This window comes from Sinocyclocheilus rhinocerous, unplaced genomic scaffold (genome assembly GCF_001515625.1).
Source record: "Sinocyclocheilus rhinocerous isolate Xijiao unplaced genomic scaffold, SAMN03320098_v1.1 scaffold362, whole genome shotgun sequence".
Taxonomy (NCBI): domain Eukaryota; kingdom Metazoa; phylum Chordata; class Actinopteri; order Cypriniformes; family Cyprinidae; genus Sinocyclocheilus; species Sinocyclocheilus rhinocerous.
Genome location: NW_015639507.1, coordinates 90,007 through 107,547, shown reverse-complemented (window position 1 = coordinate 107,547; position 17,541 = coordinate 90,007). Strand labels below are relative to the sequence as shown.

The 17,541-nt window shown below is 36.3% G+C and overlaps 2 protein-coding genes across 6 annotated transcripts in view; both read left to right on the top strand.

Moving 5' to 3' along the window:
- Positions 1-1,786, top strand: part of LOC107751179 (vesicle-associated membrane protein 3-like) — a 23,802-nt gene extending 22,016 nt beyond the window's left edge. Inside the window, exons 4-5 of the mRNA XM_016566820.1 lie at positions 657-708; positions 883-1,786. Coding sequence (XP_016422306.1) covers positions 657-708; positions 883-899 — 69 coding nt within the window. The 3' untranslated portion in view covers positions 900-1,786. The remainder of the gene's footprint in view (positions 1-656; positions 709-882) is intronic.
- A 1,102-nt stretch (positions 1,787-2,888) lies between these two features.
- The window catches only part of LOC107751173 (period circadian protein homolog 2-like), a 25,843-nt gene continuing 11,190 nt past the window's right edge, over positions 2,889-17,541 (top strand). For 2 of the 5 annotated variants that reach the window (XM_016566800.1, XM_016566803.1), the window contains exons 1-15: positions 2,889-2,990; positions 6,994-7,521; positions 7,787-7,849; positions 8,772-8,929; positions 10,370-10,488; positions 11,663-11,864; positions 12,036-12,087; positions 12,545-12,684; positions 12,849-12,927; positions 14,442-14,548; positions 14,633-14,789; positions 14,887-14,995; positions 16,082-16,210; positions 16,289-16,397; positions 16,483-16,621. In XM_016566800.1, the coding sequence (XP_016422286.1) occupies positions 7,163-7,521; positions 7,787-7,849; positions 8,772-8,929; positions 10,370-10,488; positions 11,663-11,864; positions 12,036-12,087; positions 12,545-12,684; positions 12,849-12,927; positions 14,442-14,548; positions 14,633-14,789; positions 14,887-14,995; positions 16,082-16,210; positions 16,289-16,397; positions 16,483-16,621 (1,922 nt within the window). In that variant the 5' untranslated portion in view covers positions 2,889-2,990; positions 6,994-7,162. Of the gene's footprint in view, positions 2,991-3,013; positions 3,112-6,993; positions 7,522-7,786; positions 7,850-8,765; positions 8,930-10,369; positions 10,489-11,522; positions 11,554-11,662; positions 11,865-12,035; positions 12,088-12,544; positions 12,685-12,848; positions 12,928-14,441; positions 14,549-14,632; positions 14,790-14,886; positions 14,996-16,081; positions 16,211-16,288; positions 16,398-16,482; positions 16,622-17,541 lie in introns of those variants that run through there. The other 3 variants (XM_016566802.1, XM_016566801.1, XM_016566804.1) reach the window with 3 other exon arrangements.

Below are 17,541 nucleotides of genomic sequence, written 5' to 3'. Positions count from 1 at the left end.
AGGGTGTGTGGACCAGTCTTAACTTTTATAAAGAATATCTCTTTGGGTTTGAGACTTTAGTCTTAGCAACTTTAGGGATCTTATCTATTCACGAACAGCTTGTAACACTCCAAAGAGAAAGGAAAACTTGAAATCGCATCATATGACCCCTTTAAGGCTCCAGAGATGATTGGATGTTTTCCAAAAGATTTGCTCCCAGTTTTTGAGTTCTTCATGCATCTGCAATATAACAATAACATATAACTGTAGCATAACTCTGTGTATAGTGTATACTATAGTGTTATACTAGTGTCATACTGTGTTATACTATAGTATAATGATAGTATAACTTCTGTGTTTCCCATAAGCTCATATGCAAAAACAAAGACACTAATATGCAAAAGATAATTTAATTTTTTGTCTTGTTATTGTAAAAATACATAGAGGTTAGTTTTTGTTCTCACAAAAGGTCATAGTAAATATTAAGAAATATAAAGGTCATTCCATTTACATTTAAAAAATATAGGACATTTATCTATTAGTGTGTGTGTGTGTGTATTAAGAAGAAGTGGTCATTGCTAAAGCAGGTAGCAAATAATATATTTTCAATAAAAAGTGTATAACCTTTGAACCTAAGGCACCAAATGACAATATGTTCTTGTTTGTTGTCTTTGCAGATGTGGGCCATTTTGATAGCCGTGGTTGTTGTCATTATTGTCGTCATTATCAGTGAGTATCAAAGTATTCACAGCCTCTTTAACTCCCTAACATGGGTGGCAGTTGCTCAAAATGCACTGATCATGAGACGCCAGCCGAATGTATTTGATTATTATTAAATATATGGTAGTCTTATGAAAGTATATTAATATTAAATCTAAACCCTGCTCTTTTTGCCTCTTTCAGTCTGGACGCAGTCATAAAGTCAGAAATCTGGTTATGATTGGAAGAAAAGATCAGGATATGAAGTAGTATCGACTTCAGAAGGAAGAGAGATATAACGAATGAATGAATGCTCTTCCAATACGTTCTAACCTGCTGATTTTCAAAAGAATATCTTGTAAACTATCCTCAATGGGTTTTTTTTTGTTTTTTTTAGGTGTTGTTTTTAATAACTAGGATTTGAATATGTTTCAGAATGCCATTTCCATACACATCTAACACACTCCTCTGTGCAAACCACAGAACTATGACTGACAGTGTACAGGTTACAAAATGATCCAAAACCATAACGCATACTTTCATGATAATATGAGTCATTTCGCTATCATTTGGAGGCCAAAACATATTGACCAAAACTCTTGTTGTGAAAGCCATTTGCCAAGATCTCATTTATGAATCCCTCATGGACTCTTTCAGTGGACGGCAGTAATCAGACACTCTTGTTTTGGCTGCGTCAGAGTCTTTCTGTGCCTGCGTCAGAGTCTTTCTGTGCCAACAAGACATAAGAACCTTTCCTGAACAACCACAGACGTGCCTTTAAACAACTCCACTGCCATCCCGTAACAATGTAAGTTTGATATCTTCTTCAAAGATTGAATTTTGAAGTGATAATTCACTAATAATTTAACTGCATTATATGTGTTGCCTTAGGTAGAAATAGTTTGCTAGGAAATATCTTTGCTCACCTCTCGCTCACGGTGCCAAAACATTTTATTTTTGTTTATCTGAGCTTTTTTTGTATGTATCTCTTTGTATATCTCACATGTGTATACATTGTAAACAAATGCAATTCTATACTGTGGCCTTACAAACTGTTAAGCCTGTTGAATTGCCCGTGTTGGCTCAATAAAACACAGATTTAACATCCTTTAGTACTCACATTTTACTCACAAAGGGCTGCATAGATTACAGTAGAGGATGCTTCAAATCACTTGTTATTTCAGATACTGTGTTCATTAAGGAGAAGAGATGTTCTGATGTACTTGTCCTCTGGTTGTTGTGCATCTTAACCATCCACTGCTGCCATTGTGCTGGTTTAATCCAGTTTACAATCTTCTGTCAAGACAGGAGTGCACATCATGATCCTGTGAAACGGCCATTAACTCTCAAAACAACATCAGACTGAGGGGTTTCAACAGAAAGCTGTTTCTTTTTGGCCATTCTTGAAACCTAACTTGGTTCAAAAGACGTTGTATGGTTTATGTCTGCGTAAAAAGAAATGTGCACTACACTAAACCGTGCGCGAAATGTATGAATGTATTCATAATATGCAGGAAAGTAGATCAGGAGGAAGGTAAGCTATCTAATCTACTTTACTCCAGCCCGCGACGAAACCTATGGCATCACGCCCCACATGTAGTGACGGCAACTTACGATATTTAACGTTTTTTAGTTATTTAACACAAGTAATCGCACCCGTACGGTGTGTGACCTGATTTAAAGGGGTCATATGATGCGATTTCAATTTGTCCTGTCTCTTTGGAGTATTACAAGCTCTTGGTTCATAAAGAAGATCTGTAAAGTTGCAAAAACTAAAGTCTCAAATCCAAAGAGATATTCTTTAAAAAAAGTTGTCAACCACTCCTACCTAAAACACACGCCCCCACATGTCTACGTCACAATGTGGGAAGATTCGCATAACGCCGCCCAAATGTTCAGCAAAGAAAGAAGGCGTAACTTTAATTCTTGCTGTTGCCGCCGCTGCCATGTTGTGGAGTCGCTGTGTGTACACAAAATAATGTTCCTTTTAGCAACGTCATATGACCCCTTTAACCCGGGGAGAGCGGCGTAATAACGGCTCGTTACCACGCCAGATCTCCACTGCTACGCCATTGTTTTCATCGATTATGTAACATGGTCATACACGTGAGTCCAGCCGCATCCTCGGCTAGGCTGGCGTCATGACCACGCCCATTGACCAATCATACTGTCACGGGGAGAACGCTCCGACCAATGGGAGTCGAGAAGGCGTGGCTCCGGTCGGCCAGACTCACGTGGGGCTGATGTGTTGCGTTCCGGATGGAGGGACTCGCGAGAAACTGGAGCAAGTGATTATTGAACATAAACATCAAGTAAGTACTCCTCTTTAACGCATCTCAAGCGCACGAAACAGATTTATAGATAGAATAGTGCTGTGATATTCAAGAGAGTTTAATACGTCAAGACTTCGACGATTAACTCCTACGATTTAAGGTATACCATGTTATGATTACGTTATTAATTATCTATATCATATAATCACCAGCATTCACTTATTATGCATCAAATGTATGATAATCTCTTTGTTTTTGTTGTGAAACATTGCGTTAGGTTATGCATGTAACTCTGCGCATGCGCACCGCCCATCTGACTTGTCATTTACTATTAAATGACCGATTTCATTTAAACTCTTTATGTTTTTGTCATTTTGGCGGGTCTGTGTGAGATGTTCGGGTCAGATAGAGGGAATTAGGTGAATATCTTTCTGTAAGTAGACTCGTGGCCGTGCATGTGCAATGGCGGGGGTGAGCAACAGTATCACAAACATTCTGTCTTGTGGGTTTGTTATTAATGTGGAAACTATAGAGGATGTTTTTTTGTTGTTGTTTTTTCTCAAGTGAATCCTAAATGATGTGTGAATACGCCAAGTGTGATAGTGGGCGTCTGTTGCTTAATATCAAAATATCGTCTTGTGAAATAAACATTATATACATTTGCATGAGCTACAATGAGTTATTATTAGTGTTTCATTTCTTAAGGTGGTTCTTCAGAACTTAGGAGTTTTATGAATGAGCCAGGAAAGTACTTTGTTATCGTTTATTATTTAAAATTTGATATTTATTGTGAATAACCACCTGTATCTTATTTAAACCAATAGCCTAATGTTCATTTGAGAATCAGTCAGGTTACACAGTCATGGAAATGTGTGGTCATTGTTCAACAGCAACTTTGAGCAAATATTCCATGCAATATTTACTGAAATTTCATATTTTGAGAAACTGCACATTAGCAAGAAATCGGTGAAACTGGCACTGTTAATCAGGCATGTCTGGTTAGGAAAAATGTGGCCAAATATCAACAATATCATCCTTTAAAGAAGGCCAAATATCAGCAGATGTATCACAAACCAGGGTTGAGGGTCTGAGTGTCAGATGCGTACCAAATATAGTCATTTAAACAATTATTTTTTTGATGGTGAAATGCATTCTCTAGACATATCCCACACAACTATAAGCTATAGGGTGACCAGACATCCCTGTTTTCTGGGGACAGTCCTGGTTTTTGGTGTCCTGTCGCCCGCCTGGAGCTGTCATATTAATATATGAAAACCACAACAATTAAAAAACAAAAACATGCACAAATAAATTGTCCCCGTTTTTTAATTTGTAGATAATCACAAGTGAGATATCAATGATATTTTGAATACTAGGAAACGTCCCCGGTTTTCATTTCAGAAATCTGGTCGCCTTATATATAAGCCATTCATAGGTTGATTTTACTAATAAAACATTGCTGTAAATAAAACCAGCTGCACTGACTCAACCAATGGCATGAGTTTGGAGCGGGACTGTCTGGGGAAACCTGTTTTACTTTTGCAGAAATGATACACTTCTGCTTTAAATCTAGTTATCCTTCTATTTGTCTGTCGAATCCTTTTTGGGGTCCCAGTGCTATTTCCCATACAGTTGATTCACCAGAACACAAGGAGTTTCATTATGTCTGGTCTGTGTAACCTGAGGACATGCATCAGCTTATCTTAACTTTTTACTGTGTAAAAATGAGTAAAGTAAAGATACATGTAGCGTTTTATGGTTCACAGTCGGATGTAGGGTATGTAAAGATTATTACCTGTTGCACAAGATCTGATAAGATTTTTCTGTACTAAAGACATGAGATAAAGAAACAGTTGTGCATAAATGTGAATGACAAAGAATTGTGTGTGTATACATGACCAGTATTATATAATCACATAATCATGATGCATATTTACTGAAAGCACAGATTGCCGCCCTTTTTGGCTTTCTGTTGAGTTGTTTTGAGATTTCATTTGGTTTAATAAAATATAGTTTAATAAAATATTCTTAAGAAAAATTGTTGATTTTTTGCGGGGGAAATTAATCGTTTAGATTAATCGATAAATTAGTCGATAGATTAATCGAAGTCGTTAGTGGCAGCCCTACATTAAAATTTTTAGGTTGTAGCAATTTTGTTGTGCGCTTTTGTCATTTTTATTAGTTTATTTTTATGTCTATATAGTTTTCTTTTTTTTATTTCAGTTTTAGTTGTAATTATTTTAGTACATTTAGATAAACTAACTGAAGATGTGAAATGGTGCCTTGGCAACTAGCCGAAATTTTTATTTTATTTTATTTTTTATTTTATTTCGAGTAACAAAAATGGTTTTATTTCAGCTTTAGCTAACTATAATAACCTTGCCTAGAGCTTCTGTAGGACCGTTTCTAACTGAAGCCTGTGTGTTTTAAAATTAGCAGGGAGGTCTGTCTGAATTGTGCACAGATGAGGTCCAGCAAGTCTATTTTGTCATTTTTTAAAACCCGAGTTTTAATACCTGACCTAGTCCTACTCTGACACAGCCTATTTTGAGAATGATTGCGTCAGAGTCGCTGTAGAAACGGCAGCAGTCGTTACACAATTATTTTAGTACATTTAGATAAACTAACTGAAGATGTGAAATGGTGCCTTGGCAACTAGCCGAAATTTTTATTTTATTTTATTTTTTATTTTATTTCGAGTAACAAAAATGGTTTTATTTCAGCTTTAGCTAACTATAATAACCTTGCCTAGAGCTTCTGTAGGACCGTTTCTAACTGAAGCCTGTGTGTTTTAAAATTAGCAGGGAGGTCTGTCTGAATTGTGCACAGATGAGGTCCAGCATGTCTATTTTGTCATTTTTTAAAACCCGAGTTTTAATACCTGAACTAGTCCTACTCTGACACAGCCTATTTTGAGAATGATTGCGTCAGAGTCGCTGTAGAAACGGCAGCAGTCATTACACAGACAGGTCACGACCCTAGAATATCAAAAGTGAGACGTCAGCACCGTGTGTCCAGACAAGAGATATGCAGGCCAAAAAATTTGATGAAAATTATCTGGTATTTAGTGATGTCTGTGAAGCCAGAACAAATTCATAACCCAGAAATATTAAACTTTGATGCATACTTATAAGTAATCAGACTTCCAGTTTTTGTCTGACAAATAATAAAATGATCTGCATAAATTGCAAAAATGTAGTCTGAAGGTTGTCGGATGAAAGATTTGATGTCTGAAATTACAGAGATCTTCTGTCATTTTTGTGTTAAAAACACTTTACCTCTAATAAATGTACTTATGAGGCACTTTGGACAAAGATAAACATTTTATACACTTCATTGGTCATCTTTGTCCAAAGTGCCATCAGGCTTTTGTGTTGTTGTTTTTTTAGCATGAAAGCTCATATGATTATGTTCACATTTAGCCATCTTGTGCTGCATGCGCAAAACCTCATCTTCATAATACAATAATTCCAGTCGTTAATGAGATGCAATGTGTTGAATTTGTTGTTTTCTTGCTTATTTTGTCCTAGGCAATGTATGTAACCTCCTCTGAAAAGCATAATGCATCATATTGATGTACCATGGTCAAATTATATTTCAATTAATATACATTGTAAAAAGCACGGTTCAAGAAAACATATTTTCCAAATCGAAAATTAAATGTTTAGAGCTTCAAATGCTAAAATATATTATGAAAAGGAGAAAAAAATATATATACATTGTCGATCTTAAAAAGCTATTTCTGGGTAAATATGAAGTATAGTTTAAAAAAATATTTCGGACAATGTTATATTATATCTTAGTAAATATTATTTCAATATACACAAAATGATACAATATATATATATATATATATATATAAAATTTTACATTTGTAATGTATTTGAAATAAAATATATTATTAAAATATATTAAATATTTCTAAATGTTCATTGGAAAGATTTGAAATAAAATATATTAAATATTCATATGTATTTATTTATTTATTTATTTACACACACACTTTTAGTGGTTCTGACATTTATCTGCATTTCTTTTGCAGTTCTTTCAATGGAAGACTGTATGTAACCACCTAGTAAAACATCATCATCATCCCCATGGGTTTCTCTGTAGACCTTCATTGTTAATGTGGACAAAAACAGCGGAGCGTCTAGATTCTGGATCAGAGCTTCAGTAGAGGTGGGCAGTGGTTGGAGGAGAACTTGCGGGGAATGCTGGGAAGAGACGGCTTTCCCGATGGAGAAGAGGAGAACTCTTCTCCAGGCTCCAGCAAGTGTTTGGGGCAGACGGACCAAGCTACCAGCGGGCAGGACCCCGGGACCAGCGGATCAGGGTCCGGGTCCGGTTCAGGTGAGGAGGAGGAAGCCGAGGAGCAGCGAGGAAGGACCAGCAGAGGGGAAAGCTCAGCGGGCTGTGAGGAGAGCGGAGGAGAGCAGACGCACGAGGATGTGGACATGAACAGCGGTCACGACTCCAGCAGCGGAAACGACAGTGTCAGGGGCTCACGACATCATCGTTCCTCGGCCAGTTGCAGCCCTGGAAGCACCATAGGATCAGGAAGCACCAAGAGGTACAAGACTCACAATTATACTGCTCATGCCGAAGGTTAGTGATTTGAACAAACCCCTAACTGTGAGTAGTCAACTTTTGCAAGTCCGTTTGAGTGTTTTCTTTCTTCCTGATTTAAAAGGTAGGAATCGGTTGCTTTGAAAGCTCAGTTCTAAATGAAACTGTCTAATAGACCAGCAATTTGCAACCACATGATTGTGTCATTTTGTGTGTAATATTAGACTTCTGGTTAAATCAAGTGCTCCTTCATCTCTTTGTGTGTTCAGCTCAAAATCTGCCACTGGTTCCTCATCGTCCAGTTTTCACAGCGCTCATCACACAGAGTGCAGGTAAACTAACTCGCTTCAAATTTGATCAACAACTGAATTTTACAGTAACCTATTTACAGTATTATAAAAATATAGTAAAATCCCTTCATTTGTCATATCATTTCTTAACCTATATAAGTTATTAGAATTATGGAAGCCCAATTCCGCAACACATAAGAAAACAAAATCATGCTTTGCTAAACCAATAAGAATAAAAAAATTCATAAAAAGTCATAATTATGACCCAAGTTGAAATTATAATATAAAAAGTCGTTATTGACATACCAAGTTAATTATGAGATAAATTGACCAGAAGTTGAAATTATGAGAAAAAGGAAGATAATTATTAGAAATTTTGCCCACATAACAAAATCATTACTAAATCATACTTCTGACATAAAAAGTCAAAATCATGAGATAAAATATCTATATAACATTGAGAATTACTTTTTACATTTCTTTTAATAAAGAGCCAAAAGTGACATCACTTATGAGAAAAGTTGAAAAATTAATAAAGAGTTGAAATTATGAGCTAAAAAGGCATAATTATGACTTTAAAAGTCACAATTTTCAAATAATTTCTACATCCATATTACCTATTAAAATTATGGAAGCCTATTTCCATCACACAACAAAATCATGCTTTGTTAAATCATAATTATGAGTAGATTTTTTTTTTGTTACAATTATGACATTTTATAAGTCATAATTATTAGATAAATTGACAAAAAGTTGAAATTGATATAAAAAGTCTTAGCCAGGTAACTTTTTATTTCAGAATTATGACTTAGTATCTCATACTTTCAACTTTAGTCGTCATGTTGGCTTTCCAACACATTTTCTTATGTGGCAGAAATTGGCTTCCGTATATCATTAATTGAAATTAGGTTAAAGTTATAATGAATGTGAATTCTTAAACAAAACCAAGCGTGTGCATGTGCAGTGAGCAGACGGAGCACGGCCGTGAGCAGACGCACCGAGAGATGATGCAGACGGTGCAGGAGATGAAGAAACGGCTGCCGTCGGAGAAGAGAAGCCGCAGTAAAGCCAGTACGGTGGAGGCACTGAACCACGCACTGAACTGTGTCAAACAAGTACAAGGTACACGTACACTGCTTTCCATGTTTTCATAGGTGTAATGGTTTTTATAACTGTACAAACTGTATTTTCTATCCCCCTAAACCTACACCTCACACAAAACTTTCAACATTTTTAGATTTTCAAACTTCAAAATGTATCCTTGTGGGGACGTTAGGTCCTCATAATGGGCATACATACACTTACACACACACACACACACACACACACACACACACTCAAAGCATAAAGCCACTAGAGGGACTCCTGTTAGAACGGCAGCACACATTCAGGTCCGCAGCAGAACGTCTGTGATTATGTAACAGCCTGTTAGCTGCGTCTGCAGGAAGGTCCTAACCGCTCGCTGGCAGTGAACTCCTGCTAAATCTGTTCACGGTGTTTGTGCACGTAGTGCTTTCAGTCGTCAGCGCTTTCCCATGTTTATCGCTGCATCAGATACTTCTTGCAGTATTATGCCTGTATTAAGATGATCTGGGCAGATGCTGATAGCTTCTACATGAGGTCATCATGTGCGTCATGTCGTTAAGTAATTGGGAAACTTTCATTATATTTAGTTTACAATGTTGCCCTCATTGAACCACAGCAGATGTTCTGATGACACTATTGCTACAATATCAGTCACCAAAACACAGGAAACTTTCTACTGAATCATTCATACTTGATATGTTTTGATCACTTATTTGTTGTCAGTAGCTTCTTAATGTCTGAAATAATGTATGGCTGTTCAAACAACAAGTTTTCTGATATGCCCGAAGAAAGTCTTATAGACTACAGTTATCACTTGGAAAAAGTTCAGTTTAAAAATGCCACTTTAATGTCGCTTATGCAAGGAAATCTGCTAAAACACCACAGAGGAATTGTTTTAATGAGATAAACTGCAGTTTTAACAGTAGTGTAAGAAGCTTTCAGAATATTTGTCGTTTTATTTTTTATTTTGCCACAAATGTGCAGAAAGTTCATATTTTCACTCACACATAAGCTTTCGCGACATAACTGTTGTTGTGTTGCTATAGGTTTGCTGCAAGTTCTGCAAACTCGTGTTTTGTTTTGCACAATATACTGCAATTTTGTCATAACTGAATGGCAGGATTGCAGAAAAAAGTTTTTGCATTGAGTTTATGTAGAAACAATAACTGTAGTGTAAAATTTTGGTAATATTTTAAGGGATTTAATCATTATGCATTTTGTTTTATTAATTAAATCTATTTTAGTAGCATTAGTTAAAGCTTCTTTAGTGCCTATGGTTGTTTATTTCTGTTTGCCATCATTTGAAATAAATGTCAATAGTCAGTCTATGATGTAATGCTAGGTGAAATTGGTGTTGTAATATCTGGCATGATCTCTTGTGAGCCACCTGCTCTGTTGTTTAAGCCAAACACTGATTAAACACTGATTAACTGGATTGTGGCTAATTTTTTACACTTCCTCTGACGCCCCCTGCAGCAAACAGCGAGTACTACAACGTACTAATGAGCAGCGGACTGGAGAAGAGACGAAAAGCTACTGTGTGCTCGCTGGAGGAGCTGGAGGGAATCGCTTCAGAACACACGCTGAAAAACACTGTATGTCCTGCTCCGTTTCCTCTGAAAGCCTTGATGCAAGACACTACAGGCAAAACAGTGTTTTTTTCATGCACTGGTCATTTTGAGGTTTTGGACTATTTGGCTTTTCATAACGTGTTGTTCAGACTAGTGGATAAAAAACATCCAAAATATACTTGTATCTATTTGCATCTGTAGGTTTTAATTACAAGGCCTATATTTAAAGGTTATCAAAAGTCAGAAATCTCCTTTGCAGCAGCACCAAATTTATGATTTTGTTTCTGTCGATATTCTGAATGTTCTTACACTGGGGTTTGTTCCAGAGTTAATATAGTTGGCTAAAAATAAAATTAAAACTAAAATCACAAAAATAAATAAGTCACTACTTGAAATAAAATAAATGTAAAAAAAAAAAAATATATATATATATATATATATAACTTGCATTTCTTTAGTTTAACTTGATGTGCTTAAATAACTAAAACTGAAATAATTAATAAAAAATGATGTAGACGTATTTAGAAACTACAAAAACACTCAACTAAATTACTACTAAAATGAGCATGAAAGAAAAAATGTAATTAAAGATATTAACAAAAACTTTAATAGTATCTCAATGATACTAAAATAACTCTGGGCCGTTCATATATCATTTGCCTGATTTTATACAACATTTTATTCCTTAAAACATAGTGAAAATGTACTTTTTTCTGTCTGTTGACAGTATTTTCTGATTTATAGAGTGATAAAAAGATATTCAAAATCCACTTTGTAAAAATCTTTTAATTTAAAATGTCGTCAAAATTCAATATTTTGAACCTGGCTATATCCAGTGTTCAGATTTATGTTTTGGAAAGGTGTGCAAATTGATACATATTTAAATAGATAATGTATATTTAAAAATGTCAGAAAATGTACAATTAAAAATAAAATGATTTTGCAATTCTTAATGTAATCAATCTGGTTGATATCTATTAGTTATTTTTTTTGCCCTATTCACCTGTGTTTTCTTGCCTTAAAGGGATAATTGACACAAAAAATGAAAATTCTGTCATCATTTACTCATCCATGTTCTGAAGAATGCTGGTAACCAAACATTGACTTCCATAGTATTCCAACATTCTTCAAAATATCTGTAAATAAACTCTGGGTGTGGGTACGAGGCGTTCACGTACAGTTCTCTTGTGTTTTTTAGGACACGTTTGTTGTGGTCTTCTCTCTGGCCTCCGGGAAGGTGGTTTACGCGTCTGAACAGGCCTCCAGCGTGCTTCACTGCAAGAGGAAGTTTCTGGAATCTGCCAAGTTCGTGGAGCTGCTGTACCATCAGGACGTCAATGTGTTTTACTCGCACACGGCGCAGCCGCGACTGCCGCCCTGGAACGTGGGCACAGACAGCGGTGAGGCGCTCTGGAACTGTAAAATTCCAGTTTAAAGCTCCAGTTATGAATCATTTCGCTGATATTGCACATACATTTAATCATGCAAACTTCTTTGAAAAATGTAGGTAGGTCAATAGAAAATGTTCGATTTCGGAATGAAAAACGTTAATCGTCTTTGTCTCTCTGTAGCGGCGGTTCTGTATAAATGTGCCCAGGTCAAGTCCTTCTTCTGTCGAATCAGGTGAGTGCGTTTCACCTCATAAGATCATTATTTATGTCTTCATTTCTACTTCCTGTGGACTTTTAAATTGCAGTTCATTACTACTCATTCTAATCTGATATCTCCGTATGTCAAATCACATTGCATGTATTAATATAGCACTTTATACCGTACAGATTGTTTCAAAGCAGCTTCACAGTAATAAACAAGAAAATAGCAAAGTTAAACATACAATTTCAGCTGTAAAGCAGCTCTACAGAACATGGTTTCATTATTCAGCTCAGTTTAGTTCAATGTTGATTCAGTTGAGCTCCATTATATTATGACACCAACTTATTTAATCTATAATGCAGCTCTATAGAAGATAATAGCGTCATTATGCAATTCAATTTAGTTTGGTTTTTGCTCTCTCTGTTGTCAGTTGAGTCAGACTGATAATATTTTTGAACGTTTTGTGTGTGTGTGTGTCTGTGTTCAGAGGAGGGAAAGATAGAGATGGAGAAATGCGTTATAGTCCGTTCCGGATCACTCCGTACCTGCTGAAGGTTCAGGGATCGAGAGCAGAGGAGGAGCCGTGCTGTCTGGCCCTGGCCGAACGCATCATCTCAGGATATGAGGGTACGAGCCGCGTGACCTTTCACCCCGCCACGTTCTGAAACAGTAGTATAGTACTTTGACACATGACCTCAATATGTTACCTGTTTGCCTTTTTTGCTTTTACTTTTGGCTGTCTGATCTAATGATCACTATTTGGGTTTGTTTGCTTGTTGCTTTGTCTCCAGCCCCTCGCATTCCCATGGACAAGCGCATTTTCAGCACGACTCACTCACCAGGCTGTGTCTTTTTAGAAGTGGATGACCGGTGAGTGATTTTCACCTTTAGTCACAAGAGCCAAGTAAAGGAATCAGCAGCTTGGGCGAATGGTTATGTGTTCAAATAATACAATTATTATTATTGTTGTTGTTGTTTGAAAATAATACCAGCTGAGTACCACATTATTATTATTATTAGTAGTAGTAGTATTGCTATTTGAAAATAATATGTTGCACGGAGTAAAGCTGATCAGCATATTATTATTATTATTATTATTAAATATTATGTTGCACAGAGTATGGCTGAGCAGCATATTAGTAGTGCTAGTAGTAATATAAAATATGTTGCACATATGTTGAGTAAAGCTGAGAAGCATTAATAATAATGATGATGATAATAATATCATAAAATTATTACAGTGTTTGTCTTGTTGCCTCTTTATATTAAAAACTTAATAATAATAATTTCAACTCTAATCAGTGTTTCTTTCTGTGTATTTATATATTTAGTAAGTAACTGTAAGAAGCTCCTGACTTCTTACATGGCTGCTTACTAAAGAAACGTAATGTTCAGTCAGCAGCTTCACATTAGGGTTTATTTTGCAGTAATGACCGGGTGTTACGGTGACCCTTATATGTGACCCTGGAGCACAAAACCAGTCTGAAGTCGCTGGGGTATATTTATAGCAATAGCCAAAAATACATTGTATGGGTCAAAATTATTGATTTTTCTTTTATGCCAAAAATCATTAGGATAATAAGTAAAGAAAGATCATGTTCCATGAAGATATTTTGTACATTTCCTACCAAAAACGTAATTTTTGATTAGTAATCTGCATTGCTAAGAACTTCATTTGGAAAACTTTAAAGATGATTTTCTCAATATTTTGATTTTTTTATATTTGTAGCAATATCCAACAATACATTGTATGGGTCAAAATTATAGATTTTTCTTTTATGCCAAAAATCATTAGGATAATAAGTAAAGAAAGATCATGTTCCATGAAGATATTTTGTAAATTTCCTACTGTAAATATATCAAAACTTAACTTTGGATTAGTAATATGCATTGCTAAGAACTTCATTTGGACAACTTTAAAGGCGATATTCTCAATATTTAGATTTTTTGCACCCTCAGATTCCAGATTTTCAAATAGTTGTATCTCGGCCAAATATCGTCCCATCACATATACACATTGTCCTATAACAAACCAAACATCAATGGAAAGCTTATTTATTCAGCTTTGAGATGGTGTATAAATCTCAATTTTAAAAAATTTACCCTTATGACTGGTTTTGTGGTCCAGGGTCACATATAACCACACGACTATGAAGTAGTTCTAGGTTTGTCACCCGCATTAGTTTAATATTGTGATATTCTGTGCTTGAATTAAGTCTTTTTCATACAAATAACGACTTGGACTTTTTTCAACCATCATGTGTAATCAGTAGCATAAGACAAGCATTTTAGGGGCAAAGACTTGAAATAAATGCATTTTCTTGTGGTAAACTCATTACTGTGAAGTGATTCCTCATGTATTAGTTGTGTGTGTCGGTCCGCAGTGCGGTGCCTTTGCTCGGCTACCTCCCTCAGGATCTGATCGGTACCTCAGTTCTGACCTGCCTGCATCCAGACGACCGCCTGCTCATGCTGTCCATGCACCGCAAAAGTATGTCCGTTACAACTACACCGTAAAGTCTTTAGCAGTCTTGTTATAAAAAGGTGTTAATAAAATTTGTCATGATCCCTTCAGTTCTGAAGTACGCGGGCCAGCCTCCGTTTGAACACTCACCCATCCGGTTCCAGTGTCAGAACGGCGACTACGTCACCCTGGACTCCAGCTGGTCCAGCTTCATCAACCCCTGGAGCCGTAAGGTGGCCTTCATCATCGGAAGGCACAAAGTTCGCACGTAAGCGCCGGCTCGTGAGTGCGCCAGTTGTGTTGTGTATCCAAGCATCGACATTTGCTCATACAGAAACACTTGTTTTTGTGTGTCTTCTCTGTAGTGGACCTCTGAATGAGGACGTTTTTGCTGCACGGAGTACAGCTGAGCAGTCAGTCATGTGTGAGGACGTTAAAGAGCTGCAAGCCATGATCTACAAGCTCTTCTTACAGGTGAGAGATCACTAAATCTACCCTTTTTGCAGGCCCTTTTTGCAGGCCAATTGTTCAAAAGTGACAGTAAAGGCATTTATGATGTTACAAAAAATTCTAATAAATGCTCTTCTTTTGAACTTTCTATTCATCAAAGAATCCTGAAAAAAAAATACATCATGATTTCCACAAAAATATTAAGCAGCAAAAATCATGTGAGACCAAACACTGGAGTTATGGCTGATGAAGATTCAATACTCAAAATTCAGCTTTGCATCACAGGAATAAATTGCATTTTAAAATGTTAAAATAGAAAACAGTTTTTTTTTTAACTACAATAATATTTCACAATTTTCCTGTTTTTTGCTGTATTTTTAATCAAATGAATGCAGCCTAAGAGACTGTTTTCAAGAACATACAAATCTCTCTGACCCCAGACAAATGTTTTTGAATAGTTTAGCATGGATCACTTTGTGTGAGGAACAGACCCAAATTATATAAAAGCTGTTCAGATAAACTCATTAAAACCTAAAAACATTCGTTTTTGTACTGTCAAATCAGTTATAGGAAAGCACTCTTCAAAAAATAGGGCTTTTTTAAAAAATGTCATGTGTAGTGCCATCCTTTAATTAGAGCAAGATGACAGCAATCCAAAATATAAAAATATTCAGTCCGCAGTTAGATATTGACCAGCAAATATCAATAGTTATTGACTGGTATTAGTTGCTTTATCTGCATCAGTAACTTCATATCAGGGTTATTATTGTTGTTAACTAAACCTTAAACTATTAAAAATTGAAATAAAGCTGAAAAATTATAAAATAAACTTTACCTTTTTAACAGAGAACTATATAAAAAAATAAAAAACTTTTGTTAATGGAAATAAAGCTGAAATAAAATTAAATATGAAAAAAATAAAAATGACAAAAGCACTAAAAACAAATTGCCAGAAATTAAGCTAAATTTAGAATTAAACAAAAATAATAATAACTATGATAGTATATAAATAATGCTAAAATAACACTGCTTCATATGTGGCTTTGCTACAGTTGCAAAGCACATTTGAGCTGCTTGTTTGCATCTGAATCGTATCTGTCTTTCACTCAGCCTGTTCATAATAATGGATCCAGTGGCTATGGCAGTCTGGGTAGTAACGGCTCTCACGAGCACTACATCAGTGTGGCGTTGTCCAGTGACAGTAACGGAAACTTCTGGGAGGATTCGCACAGAGAACCAGTACGCCTGAAAGTACATGTAAAGTCACATATGATTGTTGGTTTGACTAGACCTAACGATGGATCTTTTGTCTTGTAGATGACATTGCAGCAGTTTTGTGCTGATGTCAATAAAGTGAAGAACTGGGGCCAGCAGGCGTATCTGGACTCCCGGAGGAAGCTCACACCTTTAGGACCAGCCACTGCAGGTCTGGAATGTCTTTTCTACATCCGTCTACAGTCATCTCATGAATTGGTCAATATGTAATATATAACTGTATTTGTTTCCATCAGTGGCGGCAGCAGGCGTTTATCCTAATACCAGTCAGGGTTTGGGAATTAGAGATCATCTAAAGCAGTCTCTACGAGAAGCCCGGAAACAACCACACATCCCATCCTACCAGCAGATCAACTGTGTGGACAGCATCATCAGGTGAGGCTTACGGACACGGGATAATAATATAATATGTAATATAATATGCAGTCCATAAAGTTAGATATTACATACGTTACATACATACATATATATATATTAATCAAAATGGATTTATAGCGTTTTGGAACCAAAATCTTCATATATATATATGAAGATTTTGGTTCCAAAACGCTATAAATCCATTTTGATTAATTTGAGTAAAAATGTGTTTTCTTTACCAAGAAAGTGGCAAGATGAAAACCACTATTTTCTGTTTCAAACTTTCACATAGCATCTTTAGGTTATAATAACATTAAAAATTCAAATCCTGGGCCCGTATCTTAAGGCTAAAAGTAGCTCATAACTCGCCGATTTAGGAGAAAATCTTTAAAAATAATGGGCGTGTCAGTCCTAAATTTAGTACTCCTAAATTTTTGTTCTAAGGGTATTTCACAAAGCGTTTTAGCTCTAAAATTAGCTCCTAAATCTGTGAAAGGTTAGGAGTAGTGAAGAGGACTCCTAAGTCACTAAGACCAAATCTGAACTATCCTAAAAATGGCTGTTGCCAGCAATCTTCACTGTTGCACTGTGGTGAGGGAACTAAGCGTATGCTGTATGACTAACTAAGCGTGAAAGTTCCGAAACTGAAGCTGTAGAACTAATAGAACGTGATGACACAGAAGAACTCATCCACAATATCCACAATGACCGCCACAAATATCCACCGCCCCCTGCCATCAGCTCCCGCGTCTCACACACACGAGCGCGACTTTAGCACTAGATTTAGCAACTTTCAGACCCTTTTAGCGGCTTTTTTTCCATAGAATATTCATACTGACTGTAACGAAAGGGGCTACCAGTGAGTGGCGCAGGTGTCACACATTAGCATTTACTCCACCGGCCTCGCTCCGTTCCCACGGCTCTCGGCCCCGCCCCTC